This window comes from Branchiostoma floridae, chromosome 16, assembly GCF_000003815.2.
Source record: "Branchiostoma floridae strain S238N-H82 chromosome 16, Bfl_VNyyK, whole genome shotgun sequence".
NCBI classification, from domain to species: domain Eukaryota; kingdom Metazoa; phylum Chordata; class Leptocardii; order Amphioxiformes; family Branchiostomatidae; genus Branchiostoma; species Branchiostoma floridae.
In genome coordinates this window covers 2248786-2274249 of record NC_049994.1, presented here as the reverse complement: position 1 = coordinate 2274249, position 25464 = coordinate 2248786, and the positions used below count along the sequence as shown (strand labels likewise).

Here is a 25464-nt window from a genome sequence, read left to right as displayed (position 1 = left end):
AAAGTGGCGTGTTCCTGACGTCACTCCTGGAGATAGGGAGGGTCATTCTGTGAACAAAGTCGACGGAGTTTGACCGAAAATTTAGGGTAAGTCCCTATATTAATTCAGTGTTGGAAAGAAACTTTAGCAATTTCTATAATGCATTCTACCAACACAGATGAACTTTCATGCTATGCTATAATTCTTATGGGACACCCGGTCTGTCTCTTAGCGTTATGTATTTAAAGTAATGTCGTCCTAATTCTCGTGCACAGGGTCATCATGGACCAGCCTGGGAACGGGAGGCACCTGGAAAACAACAAACCGAAGTCGGCCGCCATCTTGGTTGAACCACCCCCGACAGAACATGCTCAAAAACATTCCTCCAAGTTCGCAGCGTTGAAGCCTTTCATTCCTTTTCGTCCAAAGCCTAAGTAAGGACAATCAAAGTATATCTTCTAAACGCCTTATTTTCACATGTGTTTGATAATTATTGATGTAAGTCCACAGTAAGCAAATTTTATTGATGCCATTCTCAGCAGACTGCAAGATTAGTGAGATTATAAGAGCGAAAAAAATGGGTACAAAAAAGGTGCCTACATTTTCAAACTAGACACCATAAATGTTGTAACATGATCTAAAGTGACAAAACATGATAGCACAGCCAACAAGGCATTCATTCCTGCATTCAAGGCATGTACTGGAGTAGTAAAAGTGACACTAGCGTGATAGACTGGTAACATTACAAAGTTGGCAGCTAAACCCATGGCTTCCATATTGGTGCCACCTTTACAATTATCCAATTAGTTTCACTTCACAAGTTTCACCTCACAAGTGTCACTTCTACAACCACAATCATTAGACTACAACACAACATGTTTGCTCATTTTGGTAATTTTTCGTCATGTTTACCATCTGCAAAGAAAAAACACAATCAGATTTTCTCCTGAAAGCAGGCGAAAATTAATGAGAGAGTGGATGTCATCACATTTTACTTCCTGTGGCCTAATAGAAACTTCACAAGTACTATGGTTAAGTTCATGGTCTACAGTTATCTCATCCCTCAGTCTAAGTATTTAAAAATTCTATTTCTGTATTGCATAGATGTATGTACTTCCACGCATTTCTAGGCTATGTGTTGTTATCCTAGATTTGTTTTCTTATGCTGTGCTCTCTGTTTATGTTTATGTTTACATTGTTGTTTGTATTGCTCTAGGCAGTCGCCAACAGCCTCGACTGACATATGTAATACACCGCGCACATGAGCCCATGGCATGTCTAGGACAAAACATACAAAAAGTTATATTAGATCTGCTTTAAATAGGATGAAGCAAGGCCACACACACACACACACACACACACACACACACACACACATACACAAACACAAACACAAACAAACATACACACACACACACACAAACACACACACACACACTCAAGCACACACACACACACACATGTACACATAGATACACACTCAGACACGCACACAAATAAACTCACACGCAAACACATGTTAACACACATAAACACATGGTTACACACACACACACACACACACAGAGATACACACACAAAACACGCACAACTGATACAAAGGCATGCAGACACACATTAACATACAAAAACCTGTATACACACACACAGACACGCAGAATCACACACACACACACACACGAACACACACACATACATATATCACACAGACACGAACACAATACTACAGGTAACGTTAATACTGAGATAATAAATACAAACTATGCATTCTCCAGGGTTCCAGTTTCACCTTATGATGACGTGGGTTTCTTCGGAACCATGTTTTCTACGTTCATCACCCGTCTGGTGTGGAAGGCCTTTAAGAAAAAGCTGACGTTCAATGACATCGGCACAGCGTCTCCGTACGACAGTATAGAGGTTAATGCAAACAGGTATGGCCATACCAAATAGCATTTACTTATCAACTGGATATGATTTTAGTACGGTCATCCGTATTTTTCGTCAGTGACACGAACGACATCTTGTTGGACATTCAATTTTATATCCTTACTATCAATTATCATGCAAAATGAGGAAGACAATTTTTAGTGGTTCAATAGGAAACAAAGGTAAGACAAGTTAAGACAAGGTTGATGCAGATCTTGGCCTGGAGTCTACCCTTGTTCGCTCCGAACGACGCTATACTTACTGGCGGGTAGGGACCTTCGGGAGCGGACCAAAGCGAACAAGGATGGACTCCAGGCTAGCAAATCCGAAACGTCTGATAAGACTATGATCCTTTCCGAAATCATATCCAGTTACTTGAGCAACTGCTATTTGGCCTATCTTGAAGTTATTACCTGGTTGTCTAACCTTCATAGCCTGGGTACCATCGGGATAGCAGTTTGCGCCTATGTCGGCTTCTGCTTTCAGAACAGCAGAGAAGCGACTGTATATAGTATATAATGAACGCCGAAGCGAACTACTTTCCGTATGGAAAAAAGAAGATCCGTTGTTTTAGCGACAGGGTATTTGGGGATGTGAAGTCAACGGACGAAAATTGCTATATTTTCAAAATATGGCAGTGTAAAACAACCGTCCGTCGACTTGATACAAAATATCTCGTTTTTAAAACAACGCATATAGGTTACCCCGCGGAAAAAGATGAACTAGCGCTAATAGGAAACAAATAATGGTATATATATATAATAATCTCCCTCAAAACTGTTTGATTCCCCTTAAGGTTGTACCAGATCTGGACGGAAGAGGTCACCAGGAGAGGAGCCCAGGATGTCTCTATGCTGCGGGTCTTTTGGCGCTTCCTACGCACACGCATGATCGTGACGATGGCTACCGGGCTCCTTTTCTTCGTCACATTCTTTGTCATATCGGTAAGGCCACTCTGATTATTTTCTTGGATACTGTTTTCTAAAGACCCCAAAACTAATGCACGAGGGAGAAAAAAAAGGGAAAAAAATCCAGCACAATAATGGTACTCAACGACAGGACTAAACAAACACCCAGTCCATTCTTTCCCAGGCTTGGTTTGTCTTATGTTCACCTGCAGGTAGACTGTAAGAGGAAATTGTCGCCATTTGTATTGTTTTATTACCATTGTTATTGCTTTATATCAGTTGTATCTATCTTGTTCAAATACCAGTCAATCTCTAGAACTGGATAAAACATGGAGATTTAAATTTACTTCCGGACGTTTCGAGTGACATCCATCAGTATTCTGTAGCATCACTAGAAGTTGTAGAGTGACGTAGTTATTGAATTGTACTTGAATATTGTTTACCTGGATGTTTAGCCTTCATAAACGTATCTATCTTGTAAACAATTGGCATTCGGAATTCTCATTCTTCTTATATTGTACATTGCAGACCTTTTTTGTCCAACGGCTTCTAGAATATACTGCAGCAACGGACCCATCACTGTGGACGGGCATCGCGTTAGTCGTGGGCATGTTTTTGTTAGAGGTGACCCGTTCCTTCGCATTCAGGTCAACAACCTTGGTCGGACTACGTTCAGGTACCAAGGTCATAGCAGCCACCATCGGCATGGGGTACCAAAAAGTCATGCGTCTGCAAGGTCTGAAGGACAAAACTGTTGGGGAGGTAGGTTTGTTTGTTTGTTTGTTTGTTTGTTAGGTGATAGATACTCCAGCAACTTGATAAAACTTAGAGGTAATATAGGCGTATTAGACACACCATTTGTCTTTTGTCAGTGACTGGAATAAAAGTGCACTCTCACTGGACTTGCGTAAAGCTTGCGTCACTGCAGGGTTCGTTCACTGCACCACTGCTTTGTTATTTTCTGATATTGCGTTATACGTAAAAGTATAACTTATAAGACGAAAAAATACGCAAATCTCTGAAATTCGTTGAGTATCTTTCGCAGTGACGCAAGCTTGACGCAAGTGCAGTGAGAGTCCACATAAACGTATGGATCGAACACCTTGAACATGTTTATGTCTGTAGATCTATACTTAGCTCAGCTGGAAAAAATGCACAATTAGCGTCTCCATTGATGTATTTTCAATGCAGCTTGTCAACCTGTTTGTGACGGACTCCTTTCGCATCGGGAATCTGGTAACCGACGTCGGCTTCATGTTCGTCTTCCCGATAATGATTTTCCCTTTAATCGGGTACGCCGTGTACATCATGGGTCCGTGGGCACTGCTCGGCATCGGAGTCACTATTCTAATGCTGCCTATAGAGGTAAGATTGCCATTTGTATGATAGCGATAGGAGCATTCTATTTGACTATGCGTTCAGTAGATATCCCTTCTTCAGCTACTTGAATACTGAAGAGAAATCTATATTCCTGACAGCTTTTGATAAACCAACTCTAACCAACCATACAGCTAGCTACATCAATGCAATTACCAAAGAAGCGAGAGGAAGTCGAATTTCCTAGAATAGATTAGACGCATATCTGCATAATATAGATGTTTGATTGTTTCCATTGTTACATATATGTATATGATTGCTACCATGTGACCTGTACTTTGTGTTTGTTTCATCTAAACTTCCTTGTCTATGCAGTGACCATGCCAACTTTTCCCAAGTAATAATTTCTCTTTTCCTTTTCAGTTCCTGTTAGGCTTGAAGATTATGAAGCTGAGGAAAACCTGTGTAAAGATCGCTGACGAACGAGTGCGCATGACCAGTGAGATGCTGAACAGTGTCAAGCTCATCAAGATGTACGCCTGGGAGAAACCATTCATTCGTAGGGTGGAAGGTATGTTCAAAAGGGTTCCAAATTGGGTTTGACTTCTATTTGTAATCAGAGGAAGGCGAAAAGCCCCGTGTTTTCTACAATTTGTGGATTCAATGATTTTATGAGACGTATAATTGTTTTCTGTTCGTCCTTGAATGTGGGAAATATTGAAGTATGTCTACATGTATATCAGTCTCGAAACAAAGTGATTATTTCAGTTAGGTTAAATGAGCACTTGGTAATAAAATGTTTGTCATCTCCAAGTGTTTTAGATGTGCAGTACCTGTGGCACGCTTGTAAGCTATCTCTTGTTTGTGTTGTTTTAGAGCTTCGGGCTCGGGAAACTAAGCTGCTTCAGTTCTCCGGGTTTCTACAGTCAGTCATGATCGCCATGCTGTCAACTGTCGTACCGATCGCGAGTGTCATCACTTTTAGCGCCCACGTCATGACAGGAAATGACCTAAAGGCTACACAGGTACGGGCTTACGTCATCACAGGCAATAACTTAACGACTGACTTACAGCTACACCGGCAGAAATGTAGTTCTTGTTATCCGATCGACCCTAGTAAAGTCTGCGGACTCTAGCTTTTTTTTCAGTCGGAGATCCTTAATGCTTCGCATGGATCAAGCGTCAAAGACAAATAAAGCAATTACTATTTGTTACTATTTGCGAGTTACACTTAGTGTTAATCTGTATGGAGATAAAACTCAGAATATTTGCAGTTTAGGGGCCCAAATGTCTACAATACATACCTGTAAAGAATTTACAGCGACAGCTTGGTCTCGTTGTACGTACTAGTCACTTATTTGCCTTAGTCACGGTCTTTTTTGTTTGCCATAATGATTTCAGCATTGTTTACTGACACAGGCCTATAGCATGATGCATTGTGTCCCTTTGGTGTTAATCGTTTACTCAATTTGTAATATTACCTTTTGTTAAGGACGCCTTATACTTTTCTGTTTCTGCTGCTGCAGGCCTTCACAATGGTGTCTTGCTTCCATCTGCTATCGCTCATGCTCATGCTGACTCCCGAACTCATCCGCCTCCTGGCGGAATGTGTCATCTCTGCAAGGAGGTTGAAGGTAAGAAATAAGAAATCTATTTCGAGAAATCACATATATATATATATATATATATATATATATATATATATATATATATATATATATATATATATATATATATATATATATATATATTAATATTAAAATACTACCACTTGATCAACGGTTATAATATTAGACCTGGTGTGATACAAATAAAGACGTATCTAATACTTTTCATCTGAAAAGGAATTCTACAAGTGGCCATGTTAACTTGTTAACTTACTGGTAAGCCACAAGAAGGTGCTTCGTCAGGTCGCTATGGTCATCCCAAAGTTGGAGGCTGCGTTAGGCTTAGGTCTCATTTAAAAACTGGGGCCCGGTCGGGATGTTTGCGGAAGCGAAAATGATTTTTTTTTACCAATTTACCAAATAATAGCCACAAATTTAGCTCTTTTTGAGCTTTCGTTAAAAGTTCTGTGTGTTTCGCTGCCTTCCTTATCATATTTTTCGTTTCAAAAAGCTACCCGGCCGGGCATCGGCTGGGTAATTTGGACCTAGGCCTTACTTGGGATGAGTGCGCTGTTGAAAACGTTACGGTAGTTACACATTATCTTGCCTACCATCTAAACAGTACAATGGCTCAGTAACAGACGAGTTTTGTCGTCACATTTACCCCAGAGTCTGATGGTCATGGAGGAGAGAGACACGGCCAGTAGACTGCCCGATGATGAGAAGACTGCAATCGACATCAAATTCGCTACATTCGCATGGGATGCACTGGACAAGGCTGGAAAAGGTACAGGCACCGCGCATTGTGGCGTCACTATGCGTGGGCTCCGGTACAGAAAATCCAGGTCCAGGTCCGGTTCAGGTCCAGAGGATCAAGTCCAGATCGGACCTTGAACCTGGACCTGATGTGAAAACTTGTGAATGGACGATACTCAAAATATTTGCCCATTTCATAATAAAGAGATCGCTGTCACACCGGTACACCGTACTGATACCCACCCTAGGAGTTACTTTAGATATTGGTAGGACATTCTGAAGGCAGCGTTTTTCTAATTATATTTCTACATTTCCCCTGTTTTATTTTATCTTGTACATAAAGAAGATATCGCATTTAGGTGTTACCTAGAAAGAAAGATTGACAAATATGGACATTGCGGAAGGGCTGTCATGGTGACCAATGGCAACGCAGGGAATATAAATAAATACACTGCACGACTGCCCTATAGTAGTTGCAAGAAAATGTAATGAAAATTTCTTTGGACTTAAAAAAACATGTAACGGATTTTCTTGCTTTATCTATTCTCGATCCCCGTTCGTTCTTCAGAGAAGCGCCAGAAAGAAATAAAAGCGGAGACGGGAGCAGTTGAGGAGGACACTGAACCAACAACTGTCGCACAGGACGGACAAACTGAAGTTAAACTGATTCAGACCTTGTTTGATGTCAACCTGACTATAAAGAAGGTTTTATGATTTTTTTTTAAATTTTCAATCTGATTTGTAATATCAGCATCAATTATAGGTTCAGGACATCTAGTATTAGTTCGAGAAGGGTTTTGAGAGTTATTGATCGTCGCACATTAAATATAAGAATCTTAGTGGCTGTCCTCATGAGGAGCCATCCGTTTGTTACTTTGCCTGATAAAAGAGGGGTAAAAATGTTCGAATTACAACCATACTCTTATCAAAACGACAACAAAATGTATGGTTTTAAATCTACTTGTAAGAAAACACTAATCGTACTAATTCACAACGCCTAGTGTCCAGCGAAGTCTGCTAGCCGAAACAAATGTCCCTACTAGGATACTAGGATGCTAAAAAGTACAATAGACAGTAAAACTATTTTTGTCTTTTCTTGCCCCAACAGCGGACCTTACTGGGAGTGTGCGGTAGTGTCGGAGCGGGGAAAAGTTCCCTCATTTCTGCCATTCTCAAGGAGATGCGGGTAGTGAAGGGTGAAGTGGCCGTGGACGGTGGCATCGCTTATGTGGCCCAACAGGCCTGGATCCAGAACGCCACCGTTAGAGATAACATTCTACTGGGGAAACCCTTCGATTCCAGCAAGTAAGCGATCAATATTGTTAGATTGTATTCTCCCAGTCGAGGTTAATTAAGTTAATTTGTTCATATTGTATTTTGACTTGTTCAGTCGTTTCGGGCGAGTTTTCTGTTTTGTCCGGTTCTTTTTAATGGCTGACAGACAAGAAGAAAACAGAACAAAACAGACAACCCGTCAAAAACACCTAAAACACATAAAACCAGATGGAGCCGAACTTCTGATTGGATAGCAGTCAACTATTTTGCTCTATGTCCACGGACCTCAGCTGGTACGATATACACTGTAGCAGATTGTATGCTGCAAATGTCTTTCAAAATAGTAAGATATTCATAAGATATTTTGTTCCTATCAATAGTTTCTGATATTTTTGTTCTTCCCACAAAGTTCACTTCTTGTAATAGTGATTGAAATTAAGGAAATGATTCACTGGGTAAGAAGAAATAGCTACGGAATTGGAGATTACCAAATTCCCGATTGTGACGTCTGTCTCTTGGTTCACCAGGTACGAGATGACGGTCCAAGCTTGCTGTCTCAGGCAGGACTTTGAACAGCTTCCCGGGGGAGACATGACAGAGGCGAGTGCCGTAAACTATCAAGAATGCAAGCGTGCTATTTGTACGGACAAGTTAGGGGTGTGGGTATAGCGTGGGACGTAAGGGGTCGATATCTCGGTGTCAAACGTCGATGGCAGTGCCTAGGAGGCCACAGCGACATGGCTGTGGGTCGTGTCCTGATTAGTGATTTAGTAGTCCACTGCTGGCATGGCGGTTTCGGCTATAGTTAGTACAGCGTTTTTGATGATGGGATTTGGGCATGTTGCTTCACTTAACGTTGTTGTCTCCTTGCCACCAATTGTGTTAGCTGTCGTGCCCCAAACCGTGCCCGTCCCATTCCGTGCCCATTCAGGCACAGAATGGGACACAGCCCGACTGTCCAGGTCTGTGCCCGGAAGCGCTGTCAATCACTATGATTGACGGGCAGTGATAATTAATTGCTCACGCCCATGTTTACAAATGAGGCTTGATCTTGCGAGGCACGGTCCTGGACAGTCCACGAGTGCCCAAGAACGTGCTTTTGCCCCAGGCACGGTTTTGGACACACGGGGACTGCCCCGAACCGTGCCCATGCACGGTTAAGGACAAAGCCGTATTTGATCCAGAGCCTAGCCTGGTGGTTAAATCTACAGTCTTGGATATTTATATTATTGTTGTAGAAATTAGTGCTATTAGAGACGTCCGTCTGTTTGTGCCACATCAACTCTAAGTCTGTAAATGATCCAAGACAAGCGTGAAATGTATCATTTTACTGAGCGAGAATTATGCTGATTCTTCCTCATACCACCGCCCCAAAAAACAAAGATGGCGGGGCTGTAGGAAAAAAAGCACGTTGGACAGACTCCTCCCTTAAAAACACTAAGCTCCTCCCCAAAGCACAGTATGGGACTAGCCTCCTTCACCGGCCTCTCTGGGAACCTTGGCGATTTTTTTTTTCGGGAGGGGGGGGGGGGGTAGGTCGATTCGTGATTTTTAACCGGGAATATGCAAGGAAAGGAATATATGCCGGGAAAGGAATATACACCGGAAAGCCAGTAGTGGGAAGCCGATTTCGCCTAGCCCGTACAAGCTTTCCGATCTATATTCCTTTCCCGGCATCTATTCCTTTCCCGGCATATTCCCGGTTAAAAATCGCGAATCGACCTACGCCAAGGCTCCCAGAGAGGCCGTTGAAGGAGGCTAGTATGGGACAAGGTCCCCTATGTGCCCAGAACTGTGAGCGATTTGGCACGGTACGGGGCAGTCCCCGCGTGTCCCAAAACGTGCTTTTGGCCCAGCCACGGTTCGGGACTGCCCCGAACCGTGCCTAGACACGGTTTGGGACAAAGCACGGTTCGGGGCGCAACATTGCCACAAGACCAGCCTTGATTGCATACGACCATCCAGAGCAGTCATCTGCAGGCAGTTCCCAGCTGGTTGTACCCATGTTGGTGTACTTCAGGCGACATAAATACGATAGGTAAAACAAAATTAAAACGATCTACTCTGTTATGGCCCTAGATTGGTGAGCGGGGAATCAACCTGAGTGGTGGTCAGAAACAACGCGTCAGTCTTGCGCGTGCGCTGTATGCAGATAAGGACATCTACCTGCTGGACGACCCGCTGAGCGCAGTGGACGCTCATGTTGGGGAACACATCTTCAGGTACGTTCACCTAAATTCAAGGTGCTCGGGCGTCTTCATTTTTGCCCTATCTGTTCGATTAATTAATAGAATTTCACATTACATTTTGCATTGGTTGTTTATTTGTACTATATAGTTGATTTTAGTATATACACATTTGTATTTAAGATGTATGGGGCACATTGTACTTGTGAAGAATTAAATAAAGAGTTAAACAAAGGAACAGTAGTGGCCTAAGATGAAAAGGGTCCAGTGGTGCTACTCATGAAAAGATGAATGTGAATTCATGATGTAAATAGATTAAAACAATATAGTTTCTGCTAACTTGAGCATTTCTGACTCTACGGCACCAGTCTTTATTATTTGAATAAGCAATCATCTGCATAAAGTGACCTCGTAGAAGGGGTGGCTTGCTCATTACATAACAAAGCAATTTACACTTTATATCACTTTCCCCAATCCGTCCTGACTTCGGTTGGGAATGTGAACGACGGTAGGAGGAGATGGTCGGGTTCCAGACAGTGGATAACAACCCACTTCCCCTATGGCCTCTAAGAAGCTTTGAGACTACGTTTACCTATACCCCTACCTTTCACACCTACAGGCATTACATCAAGAAAATGCTGCGAGGCAAGACTGTTGTGCTTATCACACACCAGCTTCAAGTAAGAAGCACATGGTACATTCTGACAAATACCAAAGAATGCTCTAGTACAACTTTGAATCAGAGATCACAAATCTAGACAACGAAAAATTTTTTATGCCCAACTTTAAATAAGACATCATTTATCTAGTCAAACAAGTCCGACAAATAGTCCCCTGTTTGTGTAGAGCCACACCTGGATCAAATTAATGTGGAGAAAGCCACGGCAAATGAGAACCCACTGGCCACAAGGCCTTAAAAATGCTATTGGACTACGTCGATGAAGGTAATAAGACACGCCAAACAGCAATTACTCAAGCAACCGGATTCAATCTTTGATGACCATTTCCAAATTGATATCCAGTTGCTTGATTAAATGCTATTTCGGCTATGGGAGTACCTTTGATTCTTTCTTTCCATGTTGTCCTCAGCACCTGAGTGACTGTGACGAGGTGTTACTCCTGAAAGATGGGAGGATTGCCGGGAAGGGTCCCCACCGTCGGCTGATGACAATGAACGCAGAGTACGCCGAGATGATTCAGAACTACCTGGATGAAAGCGATGATGGCGACGGCGTACTAAAGGAGCCAACTTCTGTGTCATCGCGGTAATGAAACTACTTAAACTAATGGCACAACCCGCCGTACGTGCAAATACGTGGTCTTTACGTGCCAAAACGTGGGCAATCTTTTGGGATCCTTAAGTAGTAAGTATCGCCTTCGTATGGAGTCACAGGGAATCAGACGGATCTTGGAGCACGCAGACACGCCATAGAACTTTACGTGCAGGCAAAAATACTTGTGGCATCGGGCTGCGGATTTTCACCCAGTACGTGCCAGTACGGGCGATGCGCATTCCCTGTACAGCCTGAACGTTTTCAGAAATACGTGGAGGACGTTCCTTACAAAACAAAAACGTACGGACCAGTTGCACGTACGGTGGGTTGTGCCTTTAGCTTTCCATAACAACAAAACGTCAACATCAACAATCATTGAATATGTCTCAGGTCCGTATACAAAGGAGAGTAGTTATAGAATCTTATCTCTTCCAATGAGATAATAGCCCGAAACCTGAATTCAAAAGAATGATTGTAACAATGTGTACTTTATGTTTAATATACAAGTTAAAGAATTACTGCTATGATTAGAAACTGAATTTCTTTTTCTCCATGTCCAGTTCCCATGACGCAAACCCCCATCTTCTCTTCAGCAAGACCCCGATTACCAGACTGGACGAAGCGCGTTGGTCCACCAGGTCTCTGAATTTATTTGGAAGTTGCATCATTGGTGTTTTTGAGGAATGTGTAAGATATTTGGCGATAGGGGTACATTGCAACAGCATATAGCTCATGTGTCTTCCCCAGGTCGCTGAACGCCTCCAAGCGGCAACGTTCAACAGAATCAACAAACGGTCAGAAGTTTTCCATCCACGCCACTCCTCGGCTTGTTCGCCGCCGGTTAAACGACAAAGAGAATGCCGTATCTCCGTTACAGAGAGCGAGCAGCATCCGCTATCATCACCCTGTACCCTCATTCACATCCAACACGACAAACATCCTCTTGGAGCAGCCGGGTTTCGAAATTGACGAGCACCAGGAGCAAGAAAAAGCATTAAAAGCGGGTTGGTATCATTTAGCACACAACGATACTCCGCATCACTACTTGTACTTTTTTTATACAACTTTTACATCTTAAGACAGAACATTGTACTCCTGTCGTCATATAGAATCGATGAAAAATCTTTATGACTTTAAAACCATTGTTACAAAACCTAGCTACTTAGAAAAATACTTTTTTTTTAAATTTAAAGCTTAGTGCAGTGAAGAATATGAGAAGCAATACGTCTATGCTTTAGCGTGAAAAACCCATTTAGCATTGTATTAGATATTAAGTATTTTAGCAAAAGAAATGCAAAAGATTAAACTCAACTTATATCTATATATCATGTCCTATTATGCCTGTGTATTTTTGTGCTTAAAGTTTCAATTTGTCAACCATATTGGCTGTCTATATGTATTCTGCATCAAATATACAGGCAATCTGACCCAGAAGGAGGAGATAGAAACTGGGAAAGTGAAGCTGGCAAACTACACGACTTACATCCAATCTAGCGGTAATTTAGTAATATATTCAACAATATCATTTATATATGATATTTGAAGTTTGACTGGAATAGCGTCTAGTGAACTCATTTGACCGTTTATAAAATGTATCCAGTTTCTATTATTTTTTGCATTGTGTATTGTTTTACTAGGATGTCTAACCTTCATCGACAAACGGTTACACAATCGGTTCTTTGCTAATCTGAACCTATTGTAATCTATTTGCAGTAGATACATGGGTATGATATTTCGCTTAGACAATGAGTGACTATTGATATAAATCATTAGAGTGCTGCGTATAGATCTAGTAATAACTTAGAAATATGTGTTGACAGTATGGAAATACATAGACAATCTTTTAGGATATGAGCCTTAAATGCACAGTGTTACTTTCTATACAACACTCTAAACTCTTTCAAACTGACCCTATTAATCTACCGTACAGATAGATTCATAAACTGTTCTTTACCATAGCTTCTACGACTTTTCACTGATACTAAACAGACCAAATGATATTGTTTTGTGTTTTAAGCTAATTTATTTGCAGATTGTTACATACTTAAAGTCAACGCACTTTTCTAATATCATCAAAAATGCCTTTAAAGTACGTGAATGGTGCAATAAGTCAATAACGCCAAAAATACCATTCAACAATGTCTTTTGTCAATAAATCGCTTAACTGGTTTGTTTGTTTTGGTTGGTTGATTGTTGCTATTAAACAGGTATCTTGAACACCACTGCCGTTTTGCTGGTGTTTACGCTCAACACCGCCACGGTCGTCTTCAGCAACTTCTGGCTCAGCAACTGGATAGAGCAGGGCGATGGGGTAGGTGAACAAGGAGGATCTGACATTCTTCCCAGCATTCATTGCAACACACTTTCTACCATACCCATTTCGCTGACCAACAAGCATATAGACTTTGACAGCCAAGCAACTGCTACAATTGAATGGGATCAGTAAATTTTAATTATTTGAATTGTCAAAAGACAAAGAGTGTCCATCGGACTTTTTTTTTACTCTTGGATAACTCTGTGATAAACACAAGCGGCAATTTGATCCACATACTCGCTTCAAATACGGTGTCCTAACAACTTTGCAAAGGTAGACTACAATGTTTTTATAAAAATAATGAACTAAAAAAATGCACCAAAAAGCACCAAATAGAGACAATGGTGCGCTCTGACGGTCCTCTTAAGTGCACACTGACATGCTTATAATGATTTGACCAACTCCTCACTTTCTAAAGAAACAGGACAACGTCAACGGAGGAAACAGTACCGGTACCGTTCCCGGCAGTATGGCTGATAACCCGGATGTGGTGTTCTACGTGTCAGTGTTCGGCGGGACGGCCGTGCTGATGTTACTGCTGGTCGTGCTCAAGTCATGGCTCTTCAGCAAGGTAGCTTGTACCTTAGCAAAGAGACTATTGTTTTTACACAAACGTTATTTAATTTTCACCGTCATTTTAAAGACCAACTGTCAGCTAACTTCGTCATTGCAATTTTGACTGGTTCTTAATTTAGTGCAGCTATATGTGTCACTGATTTTAGATGTGATCCCAAATATATATACATTCCCCCATATTACGGTTCAACTTATGGTTCACGAATGCTCTATCGCTACCATTTCATCATGTTCTGAGGCAAACCAGGTTAACTGATAATAAAATACAGATCTAAATGTGGCAACAGTCGACGCTGAAATGCAAATTGGAAATGACGATTATGTTTCTTCTTAACAGGCTACCCTAGCTGCTTCTTACCATTTGTACAGAAAGGTCTTCCAGTCTGTGAGTATATGATATAAATATATATTTGTATATTAGATAAATCAGAGGCCAAATACAAAGTTGAAGATTTGACTTGAAAGAAAATTGAAGATTGACTAACCTGAGCTTCATCTCCACCAGGTCTTTAGAAGTTCAATGAGCTTCTTTGACACGACGCCGACAGGCAGAATCATCAACCGCTTCTCCAAGGACACTGACAACGGTGCGGTGAACTATTTTCTATTCTGTAAATTACCTGTTACAAATATGGCGTTTCAGACGGCCTGTGCTGTTGTAATATTTATGTTAACCATGATAACTCTACCTACCTTTTTTTGAACCTACCTACAACCTACAACGAGTCGAACAAGGACATTTGCGATAGGTAACAGTCACTTAAGCGGACTTCTGATGCGTCGCAGGTCATCCTCCTACGCAGGGACATCCAACAGCGGAACCGTCTGTTTAGATGTACCCTGCTTTCTCAACCGTCACCCTTAGTTCCTCACCGCCCTGCTTATAAATATTAATGAGTTTACCCTTATACAAACGAGACCCATTTTCAAATCTGAATTCTGTTGGCTGACAGCTGGTTTTGTGGTTAACTCCACAGGATCTATGAGTGACGATAGGGAAAGCATGGTACATCTAGGCAGGCGGTTTCGCCATTGGATGTCCCTGCGTCGGAGGATGCACGACACGACGTAGGAGAAGGCTATTGTAGTAAATAAGTCTGAAACGTCTGACCATTTCTAAACTTTACCCAGTTCCTTGAGTAACTGTTGCCTTTCGTATCTTATTACCAGGAGGTTTAACCTTCATCGACGTAGGATAGAATTCATTTTTATCCTCTCCTTAGTTGACGTGGCCATCCCCCTTAACGTCAACATTCTGATTACGAACCTTTGGAACACTGTGGCGGCGTTCGTCGCTATTGGAGTCGTCTTGCCGTCCTTCCTGGCGGCTGTTGCTGTGTTGCTGACCTTGTTCTGCGCACTGTACTACTTATTTCAGGCCATCATTCGGGAACTCAGAAGGTACATCATCAATTGTAATAGTAATAACTGTAACATCTTTCGTAATAACTTTATCAGGTGGGCAATTATTCAGATATAGTAAGGTTCTTTAGGCACAACCAAGGAGTACTTATTTCCCACGTTTCGATGTCTATGAGCCAATAATGACTGGAAACTACTTCTTGCTGCTACTTATAGCCGATGTAGGTGGCGCTGCAGCAGAAAGAATGCCGTGACTCAGCTTGTATCCCCCCATCGTCTCTGTTCATGACTGGAGCTGATTTTCTGATCCATCATTCTGTAACATCATTCGTTTATCATGATAACTTAATTATTAATATTCATGGCTTATTATCTTCTGAAGCACGCCTTTGGTACCGAAACAGAGTGAATGTACCCCCGTACACGAAATATGCAACATCTGCTGCCATGGGCCAAAACAACAGTGTGTATGTATGCTTGCATTAAACACACGGAGAGAAAAAAACACAGGACATGAATTGTTCTTTGTAGGAGCGCTGATATTTCTTCTCGTGCGTTGAACATTTGCTATTTCCGCGCACTAATAAGTTCTGAACAAGTCGGACAACATTGTGCAGCTATTAGGGGTATCGGTACGGTATACCGGTACAAAACCATTTTGTCTTGCTGTACCTGAAAAAAATCAGATTCATAAATTAACAAATTATACCCGCAGGCATTTACGCGTTTTTTTGTGTGTGTGTGTGTGGGGGGGGGGGGGCTTACATGTGCAAACAAATAACAAGAGCGACATAGAACAGAGTTGATAGCTATTTTACCGGGTTCACACTCAATGCAGTTAGTGTCTTTTACATGAAGAATATAAGACACCAATGGAGGTTGGGCACCCCACCTAACAGAATCCTTTGTTAGCGAAATGGACCGCTGTTTTTAGTAGAATTAGTTTACAGATAATTAGGTCCTAGACCCGATACTCTGGACCAAGACCGTACCTGTACCTAAACTGTCTGTATCTGTACGCACCCTACTAGGATTTCATAAGTTAGCCTATCAAAGCTATTCAATGTCCAGGATATTGCATTTTTCACAGCATTTCAAATTTCCTCCTTAGGTTTGAGAACATCCTAAGGACACCATGGCTGTGTCACGTGACAGAGACCCTGAACGGCCTCACCACCATCCACGCCTTTAATATGGACTCTGACTTTATTAGGAGGTGAGTATCACAAATGGTTCATGTTAGATTTAGAATCTATAGCATCTATAGTATTTAGCATCAATTTAGCATCAGTTAGAATGAAATGAGCTTTAGCATAACATGGATGCCTTTGACAGAGTGAAGAGCATGTAGGACATACATGGAATTGCGGAATAAACATAATGTTTGTAGTGGTGTTATCTCCTTTGGGGGATAATATTATCAAGTTGCATGATATAGTCCCTAATGATTATCCCAATTATCACAACTTACCAAGTTAATGTGTAATGCCATTCGCTCAATATAGAATCATTCACTCACACAAGTAGTTTAACTTATTCTGTCACTCATTTACTCATCACTTACTCGTACAGTTACCGAGCACTCACTCACAACCCATTCTTCACTCACTCACCCACTCGCTCGCTCACTCACTCACTCACTCACTCACTCACTCACTCACTCACTCACTCACTCACTCACCATGTAATCATGCAGTTACCCGCAACTCACTCGCACACCAATCACTCATTTAGTTACTCATTCAATTACTAATACACTCACTCACTCATTTACTCACCACTCACACTCACTCACTCACTCACCATGTTCTCATGCAGTTACCAGAAACTCACTAGGCTCACCACTCACTCATTTAGTTACTCATTCAATCACTATCTAATACACTCACTCACCCATTTACTCACCACTCAACTCACTCACTCACTCACTCACTCATTCACTCACTCACTCACTCACTCACTCACTCACTCACTCACTCATTCACTCACTCACTCACTCACTCACTCACTCACTCACACCGCAGGTTTAACAGGCTAATGGATGATTACACCAACATCCACTACCTGGCGCACATGGGTGGGAACTGGGCGGCGTCTCGGGTGGAGATGATCGCGCTCGTCATCTCTGTCCTCATGACACTGACGGTGGTGCTTCTTCAGGGGACCATCCCCGCCACACAGGCGGGCCTGGCGATCACCTATGCTTTTCAGGTTCATTTTTACCTTCGCCAAGAAGGTTATGTTTTTGCAAGCGTTTGTACAATTGTGTGTCTGTCCTTGCGTCTATGTGTCAACACGATAACGAGATGGCCTGGGTGGGTTGTCACATAACTTTGTACTGGGTTGATGCTGTAGACACCTCAAAAATAGATTATACCCCCTGTCCTCTTGTTGTATTATTGCAGCGGAACTTCCAGTTCTTAAAGTTCGTGCTGACAAGATATGGTCACCATTATTCATTGGCAGATAAGCTTTCGGGGTGGAAAAGTTGAATGTGTAGGTCCGGCCCCCCTCGTTTAGCATGAAAGTTTATCTATGTTCGGAAATGATTTCAGGAATTCAGACAAAAATTTACGTGAACAACTCTTTGGATTCAATGGAAGCTGATAAATTCGATCCTTCCAATGCAAAGGTATATCAAAATTTCAACGACAACCGTCGCCTTCTTCAGGATCAATACTGATGACAACCACTTCAGAACGTGACATTGCCAGAATTACAGACGTGTGATCTCAATCACTCGTTGGTCTTGTGAATATTTGATGGTCGTAAAAGATACATTTGTACTTTCCTGTATTGTCATCATCTGAATGACTACAGCTTTGGCACATGTGAAGAAGCTAGAATTGCATTCTACCTTCTCAAAACACACTGTGGCCTTGGTTGTGGCGTCGGGCGTGGTGTACTGATAGAACGTTCGGCTCGGAATCTATAGGTCCCGAGTTCGATCCCCTCCGTGCCCCCGACGTTGTGCCCTTGGGAAAGGCACTTAACACGACCTTCCTCACTGCACCCAGGTGTAAAAATGGGTACCTGACTTCGGTCGGGAAGGTAACAGACTACATTTACCTTCTGTCTGTACCTTGATGTGGCACTGTAAATATAAGTTACAAAACTTTAGTGCAGTTTCACATTGTCCTTGTCTGTCCAAAAAGCAAATAAAATTTGGTTAAATTAGAACTAGTGATCTGTGTACGGCATCATATCCTGTTATGTAAATCATTTCAAATAGTGGCTATTGTTCCTCTCATTAGGGTATTAAAAAAACACCACAAAACACTAACAGTCTTCTTTGGTCTCCTTCTCCTTCACCAAGGTGACCGGGTTTCTGCAGTTTATGACCATGGATGCGGCTAACGCACAGGCGGCCTTCACGTCCGTTGAGCGGCTGAGATATTACATCACGGTATAACATATATATATATATATATATATGCATCTTTACTTGTTTTTTTTTATATATACGACATAACAGTAACATATATATGAAAAGAAATGTTGAATCATCATTCAAAACAAGAATAGAGAAAAGATACAACGTCTTATGTAAATGTGGAAATACATCATGTATGTTAGTCTGTGTGTAACAACTCACTAATGTATATGATTTTACACCAATCATGGAGAACTCAAGGAGATTGAACTAGCCCTGGGATCTAATGGTATATCGACAAGTACAATGACTTTCGTAAGGTCTGCCATTACTATACCTGTAGTTAAGATATGGAATGACACACGTGGCAATGCAGTCACCCAAAACACCATGTACTTATGCACAGTGAACCAAACCGGGTATCTTTCCGACCGTGTTACTATGTCACTACAATTTTGCCCCTAACTTTTTGCTTCTACAAATAAAGTCAGTTGGTAGCAATTTTAAATGTTATCATTTTTATACGGCTTTGTGTAAAGAATCTGACAGCTGAGGCCCCGGATGTCATTGAAGACCGTGACCATGAAGCTGATTGGCCGAGCCACGGCGAGATCCAGCTGCACAATCTGAGCATGCGCTATAGGGAGAACCTCCCTCTCGTCCTGAAAAGCATCTCCTGTAACATCCGGTCACGTGAGAAGATTGGCATTGTGGGGCGTACCGGGTCAGGTATGGCGGTTTGTTTAAATGCATTTGATATGACGTAACGATGACATTATGGAAGAAATGTTTTGCATAACTACGTAAGGAGAGTACAGAATGGAGATTTTTGCAATCTCAGAAATTGTAATTCTAGAAGCGTTGGATGGATAGAAATGTTAGTGGTGGAAAAAAAAACTATAATTGCCTGAATGTAGTATTGGATGGTAAATAATGGACAAGATAATTGCATTTATGGTAAAGTCTTGTCTCTCAGTTACTTTCATAACTGAACCATTGGGTAAGAAGATTTTGTCTTGCTGTGTTTAAAGGAAAATCGTCTCTCGGTGTGGCCATCTTCCGATTGGTCGAAGCTGCGGAAGGTACCATCAACATCGACGGGGTTGACATCAGTAAGATCGGACTGAGTGCTCTGCGCAGTAAGCTGTCAATCATCCCACAGGACCCTGTGCTCTTCGTTGGGACCGTCCGGTATGAAGTGATCCACTAAGATAGATAAAGTATAAACCTAGATAAGGCAAAATAGTTTCCATAGTTTCGTTACATTTTGTCAATATTTTGAATACCTTTTAAAAAATGATATTCTGAGTCATTGTGTGAGGGGTGTAAAGGAGGCCATTTACTTCAGGGCGCACCTCTCAAATTGTTCAGGGGCGAGATTGATCTTCAACAACCTTTGATCAATTGATGACGTCACACTTGCTACTTGTCACGTTTTCAGAGCGATTGGGTCTCGTGTGGATTCTGAAAACTGGACATTTGCAGAATAGAGCAACATAATAATGATGATGAAACTGCTTTTTTGTACAGGTACAACCTGGACCCGTTTAGCCAGTACAGTGATGATCAGATCTGGAAAGCGCTCGAGCGTGTGTACATGGATGACGCAGTAAGTCCAACCTACTTGCACCAAATAACTGATCATCTGTATCCCATTTTCTCCCACACTTTATCCCTTTTTCCTTATCCTTGTGCCAGACCAAATATTGATTGTTCTAGAAGCGCAAGTTCCGAGTTTCGTCTTAGCTTACCTAACGTACAAAATAGACTGTACAGACTAGCAGTTTAGCCCGCCAAGTTCCTTTTTCCTATAAAAAAAAAAAAATAGACACAGCATAAAATTTGGCGATTATACCAACCTTTGAGCAATTGCTGACGTCACATGTACATAGCTGAAAAGGCCGGGGCCGACTCAGATGAATACTATTCCTATGAGTCCAGTTTTTGAAAATTGGTTTTCCGTTATTCTGCTTTATCTACAGTTTCTTTAATTGTTTTTTTTATAGATCAGAGCTCTTGATCTTAAGCTGAACTCTGCCGTTGTGGAAAATGGCGAGAACTTCTCTGTGGGTGAGAGGCAGCTGATGTGTATGGCCAGGGCTCTGCTGCGGAACAGTAAGGTACGTTTGAAACGTATTTTCTATCAGATGATTCACGAGTATGTGGTCGTTTTCGCTTAGTTTGTAAAGATCGCCAGTCTCTACCAGACTCCGGGTCGCTGGAAAACCGTAGAAATTGAACAAATACAGGAGCAAGCCGGCCAGAGAAGTATAACCAGCTAGGGAACAGCGCGTGACCTGCGGAGTCTGTAGAAAGTCGCTTTGATGAAAAGCAATAAAACTTATCCGGTCATTTTCTATGCAAAGACAGTAGCTTCGGAGTTCAGATCATTTAAGCTATAAATCAATTAACGCGCCGTAGAGCGCGTCTCGCCACGTTTCGTAGCCGGCTATACTCCTCTGGTTGGCTTATTTCTCTATCTGTTCCATTTCTACGGTTTTCCAGCGACCCGGAGTCTGGTAGAGAATAAAAAGATCGCTGTAAAGGAGCGTTCTTGGCAGCTTTCAATACCCTCGAAAATTTCCTGAAATGAACTTTTAACAATTATATTATAACGTAACCACTTTCCCCATCTAAAATATGATCTGTTGACAAAAGTGAAGAAGTCGTAAAGCAGACGTATGTACCTTTTTAAAAATAAGCTACCATTATGCATTCTTTAAGTCTTTAAAGACTTAATGATTTGATTTCGTGCAGTGTTTGAGCTAACTGTTAGAAAAACGTCTCGGTGCTTTGAATGCGCTTCTATTATGCCCATCTCCTCTTCACAGGAAATCTTCTATCTACTTGGTCTTTTCGTCTTGTGTTTCTTTTACAATCATTGCAGCCATTTTTATAGCATATCATATTTACTACCATATCTATGATAACACAAAAGTATGAAGCTGTCCTTCAATTTGTATGCCAATTGTAGACTATGGTGTATCTATTGCCTACATCCTAATTTTGGACGACGACACAGTGGCTCCAAAACAGAGAAAGTGTTTATCTATGGAATGCAGTAAATAATTTTTCATAACACAAATTTATAACGGTTACCCCAAATTGTCTTCGTGCAATGACTGTTTTAAAAAAAAGTAAGGTACATACCTCCAAATTTGCGATGTCTGACAGCACATTTTGATCACGGAGAATGACCTAGTCTTGATCTCGCGAGAGAACACGAGACTAGGTCAGGTTTGCATAGATCATCTGCCACCTTCCGTCAGTCATTGCTCGAAGAAAATTTGGAGTAACTGTATTGATATGTGACTGATGGACCTCTTCAACGACGAATTAATAACGTCGTTATGTCTTCTAGATCCTGATCTTGGACGAGGCCACAGCGGCCATCGACTCCGAGACGGACACCCTGATCCAGACCACGATCCACGAGGCGTTTGAGGACTGCACCATGCTGACCATCGCTCACCGGCTCAACACCGTCATGACGTCAGACAGGGTCATGGTCATGGATGATGGACAGGTGGGCAGACGACATTTCTATATTACAACTGATCATGTTATTGTTTGCCTAAAATCAGTTACTCAAGCAACTGAATAAAACATGGAAACGGTCAGATGTTTCAGATGGTATCCACCATCTTTCGTTAGTGACACTGATCGAAACGTCTGACCGTTTCCAAGCGAAACGTCTGACCGTTTCCAAACGAAACGTCTGACCGTTTCCAAAGTCATATCCAGTTGCTTTAGTAACTGCTTTTTAGCATATTTTATTACCTGGGTGTCTAATATTCATCGCCGCATGTTATTGTTTGTTTATATATGGCCTCCTCTGGTCAATATTGACCATGGTAAAATCCTAGTTGATAACAGCCCTACAGCGTCGACTGTGGCTAAACAGTCCTATACGAGAATAACAGTCTTTGCCTCATAGGGTACATATAAAAGCGGCCTCAGGTCTGTTGCAGAGTTCTTTGTTGCATTGTTTGTTTAAACCTTAATGTTTATTCATGAAAGCTCAAATCGGCATAGAGACTGATTTTCATTTAGGTCATGTGGTAATAGGTAAGGGCTAGAAGATATATATAGCAGAGTTACAGTTTACATAATTTAAAGTCCAAATGAGTCTATAGACAGAATGATCGTGGACATATGCGCATTTTACATTTTGAGTAAACAAACATCTTTAGAAATACAAATCTATCACTGCAACATCTGCTTTTCACGACAACTAACCATTTAACTTACTTTCCACAAAGAACGTATTAAATATTACGGTAACCTACAAAACGATTAGAATATCATCATATAGCTCCAGTTGTGACCTTTGTTTATACCAAACGCAGTATAATAATAAACATGTTTTAAGTTAGTCACGATTCCATAATGCGGAGAAGGTTATCAAGATGTTACAACACTCATGTCAAAGATTGAATGCTTTTAAATAAATCTAATGTTTCCTCCAGTTATCAGAATTCGACACCCCTCGTGCTCTTTTGGCCAATCAGAACTCACGGTTTGCCGCCATGGTGAAGGCTGCAGGCATTGACGTCACTAAGTATATCACCATGGAAACGGATGACGTACCTGCAGCTGAAGAGAACAGTCCGCACGTGTCTGAGACAGATGTGGAGTGCACCAAGCTATGAAGACATCACATAGTAGATACCTGTATGCTGCATATATGCAGAATTACCATTTTAAATCCTGGTTCTATTATTGTTTAGAATAAATATATTGCAAAAGAAAGCTAAGAAACAAACTTTGCAAGATTTCATCTGATAGCTGATTTAAGTATATATATTTGTTATACATTTCAAGCAAAAATATTTTTGACACTTACAGCTCCTTAAATTTGGGCAAAAAATAAAGTTTTTTAAGGCTGAAACATGGTATTGTTTTGAGGATGCACATTGACTAAAATTGATATGTACATCGACTTCACACCTATTTTGTACAGGATTGGACATCAGTCAAACAATATCATTTTCTATTTTCCGTTGTGATAAAGCATTTGACCGTATTCGAGTCTTAAACATGGCTAATTTCCATGTTGTTGACATGCAAAAATCAGTGAAAATGGCTTCAAAACTTTTTTGGACTGTTGCCGTGGCAACGATTAGTTTTGACCGGAAAAAAAGATATTTTGGGGGTTTGTGTATCAAGTACTATAACTGTAAAGAATATAAGCCAAATCGACATTTTACCCTGAGCACTATTGTTCGATGCTTACAGCCATTTGTGAGTTTACAGACGGTTGAAGAGTTCGATTGCACTATTTTTCTACATCAGCGTCAAAGGGCCCGGATCGCGGATGAATATTGTGTTTTGTTGCTCTCCCTGTTGGCTCAAGATGTTTATTACATAATGACTGACAAGGGCGTACATCTGGTGGGTAGCAAATATTGACTTAAATACAGACTTATACATGATAGGCTTCAAGTAGTAATAAAATATACAAACAGTTAACATGGAATAACTTGGTTGTTTATTCTGTAGACTCATGAGATAATTGTCATCATTGTACTAAGATAAAATCTGATTCAAGCAACAAACCCGGTTCAGATGATTTGTCAACTTCCAGATGGCAATACAATGGACGGAAAATACAAATATACAAAAATAGTATGACCTAAACCAGTTTGGAGTACATTTGAGTAGTTTTTCAACCATGATATCAGAATGTGACATGCATGATTTCCATACAATGACTTTTCAAACCAACATATGACAACTCTATAAAATGACTTTCCAAATCAACATATTATTATTGTTATTGTATTTTTATTATTGTATTATTATATGACAACTCAATCGGCTAAACCTATATTGGCTTAACAATACATTGGTAAGTGTATTGACTATCAAAAGTGCTAAACCAATGCTTACAATGCTGTGGTATAAAAGTGTCTACCATAGTTTCATAATTCTTAAGAGTAATGCGTACAAAACTTTTCAAACCAACACATAACACAACTGAATCAATTAAACCTATACTGGCTTTACAATATATTGCCAACTGTCTTGACTATCAAATGTGTTAAACCAATGCTTACAACGCTGTGGTATAATCGTGTCTATTATAGTTTCATAATAACTTAGAGTAATGCGTATCAAACTTTTCAAACCGACGCACAACACAGCTAAATCGGTTAAACCTACATTGGTTTTACAATATCTTGACTATCAAAAGTGTTAAACCAATGCTTATACCCCCCTCAAATGTAGCGAAAATCGATCGGACGACGAGTCTGCGAGCTCTAAATTACGAGGAGGCATGACCCTAACGGGAAGGGGGGAACTCTGCCATTTCTTTGTCGGCATCAGGGTTATGCCTTTTCTTAATTAGAGCTCGCAGACTCGTTGTGCGATCGATTTTCGCTACATGTGAGGGGGTATTACTACACTACACGGTGGTATAAGCGTGTCTACCATTATGATAGTTTCATAATTATTATGAGTAATGCGTACAAATTTGCCTGTACATGAAGTTGTATATGAAGTAACACCCTTCACACTGTTAGCTATATAAAACTATCATCACGGCGGTCGGTTGCTAGGGTATTCTTTCCCGTTGCTATGCGAGTTCGACAGAGTATCGGGTTACA

At 41.1% G+C, this 25464-nt stretch overlaps 1 protein-coding gene across 1 annotated transcript in view; it reads left to right on the top strand.

The window, feature by feature from the left end:
* The window catches only part of LOC118403448 (multidrug resistance-associated protein 5-like), a 25866-nt gene extending 2329 nt beyond the window's left edge, over positions 1-23537 (top strand). The window contains exons 2-33 of the mRNA XM_035802162.1: positions 255-413; positions 1755-1910; positions 2702-2849; positions 3342-3575; positions 4005-4178; positions 4554-4701; positions 5007-5155; positions 5657-5764; positions 6407-6524; positions 7062-7198; positions 7602-7798; positions 8296-8368; positions 9848-9990; positions 10574-10634; positions 11044-11219; positions 11789-11866; positions 11976-12232; positions 12647-12724; positions 13436-13539; positions 13961-14113; positions 14456-14503; positions 14624-14705; positions 15342-15519; positions 16592-16696; positions 17505-17691; positions 18797-18886; positions 19393-19582; positions 19885-20044; positions 20384-20462; positions 20860-20973; positions 22215-22379; positions 23323-23537. Of these exons, the coding sequence (XP_035658055.1) occupies positions 262-413; positions 1755-1910; positions 2702-2849; positions 3342-3575; positions 4005-4178; positions 4554-4701; positions 5007-5155; positions 5657-5764; positions 6407-6524; positions 7062-7198; positions 7602-7798; positions 8296-8368; positions 9848-9990; positions 10574-10634; positions 11044-11219; positions 11789-11866; positions 11976-12232; positions 12647-12724; positions 13436-13539; positions 13961-14113; positions 14456-14503; positions 14624-14705; positions 15342-15519; positions 16592-16696; positions 17505-17691; positions 18797-18886; positions 19393-19582; positions 19885-20044; positions 20384-20462; positions 20860-20973; positions 22215-22379; positions 23323-23505 (4425 nt within the window). The 5' untranslated portion in view covers positions 255-261 and the 3' untranslated portion in view covers positions 23506-23537. The remainder of the gene's footprint in view (positions 1-254; positions 414-1754; positions 1911-2701; positions 2850-3341; positions 3576-4004; positions 4179-4553; positions 4702-5006; positions 5156-5656; positions 5765-6406; positions 6525-7061; positions 7199-7601; positions 7799-8295; positions 8369-9847; positions 9991-10573; positions 10635-11043; positions 11220-11788; positions 11867-11975; positions 12233-12646; positions 12725-13435; positions 13540-13960; positions 14114-14455; positions 14504-14623; positions 14706-15341; positions 15520-16591; positions 16697-17504; positions 17692-18796; positions 18887-19392; positions 19583-19884; positions 20045-20383; positions 20463-20859; positions 20974-22214; positions 22380-23322) is intronic.
* The last annotated feature ends 1927 nt before the right edge of the window (positions 23538-25464 follow it).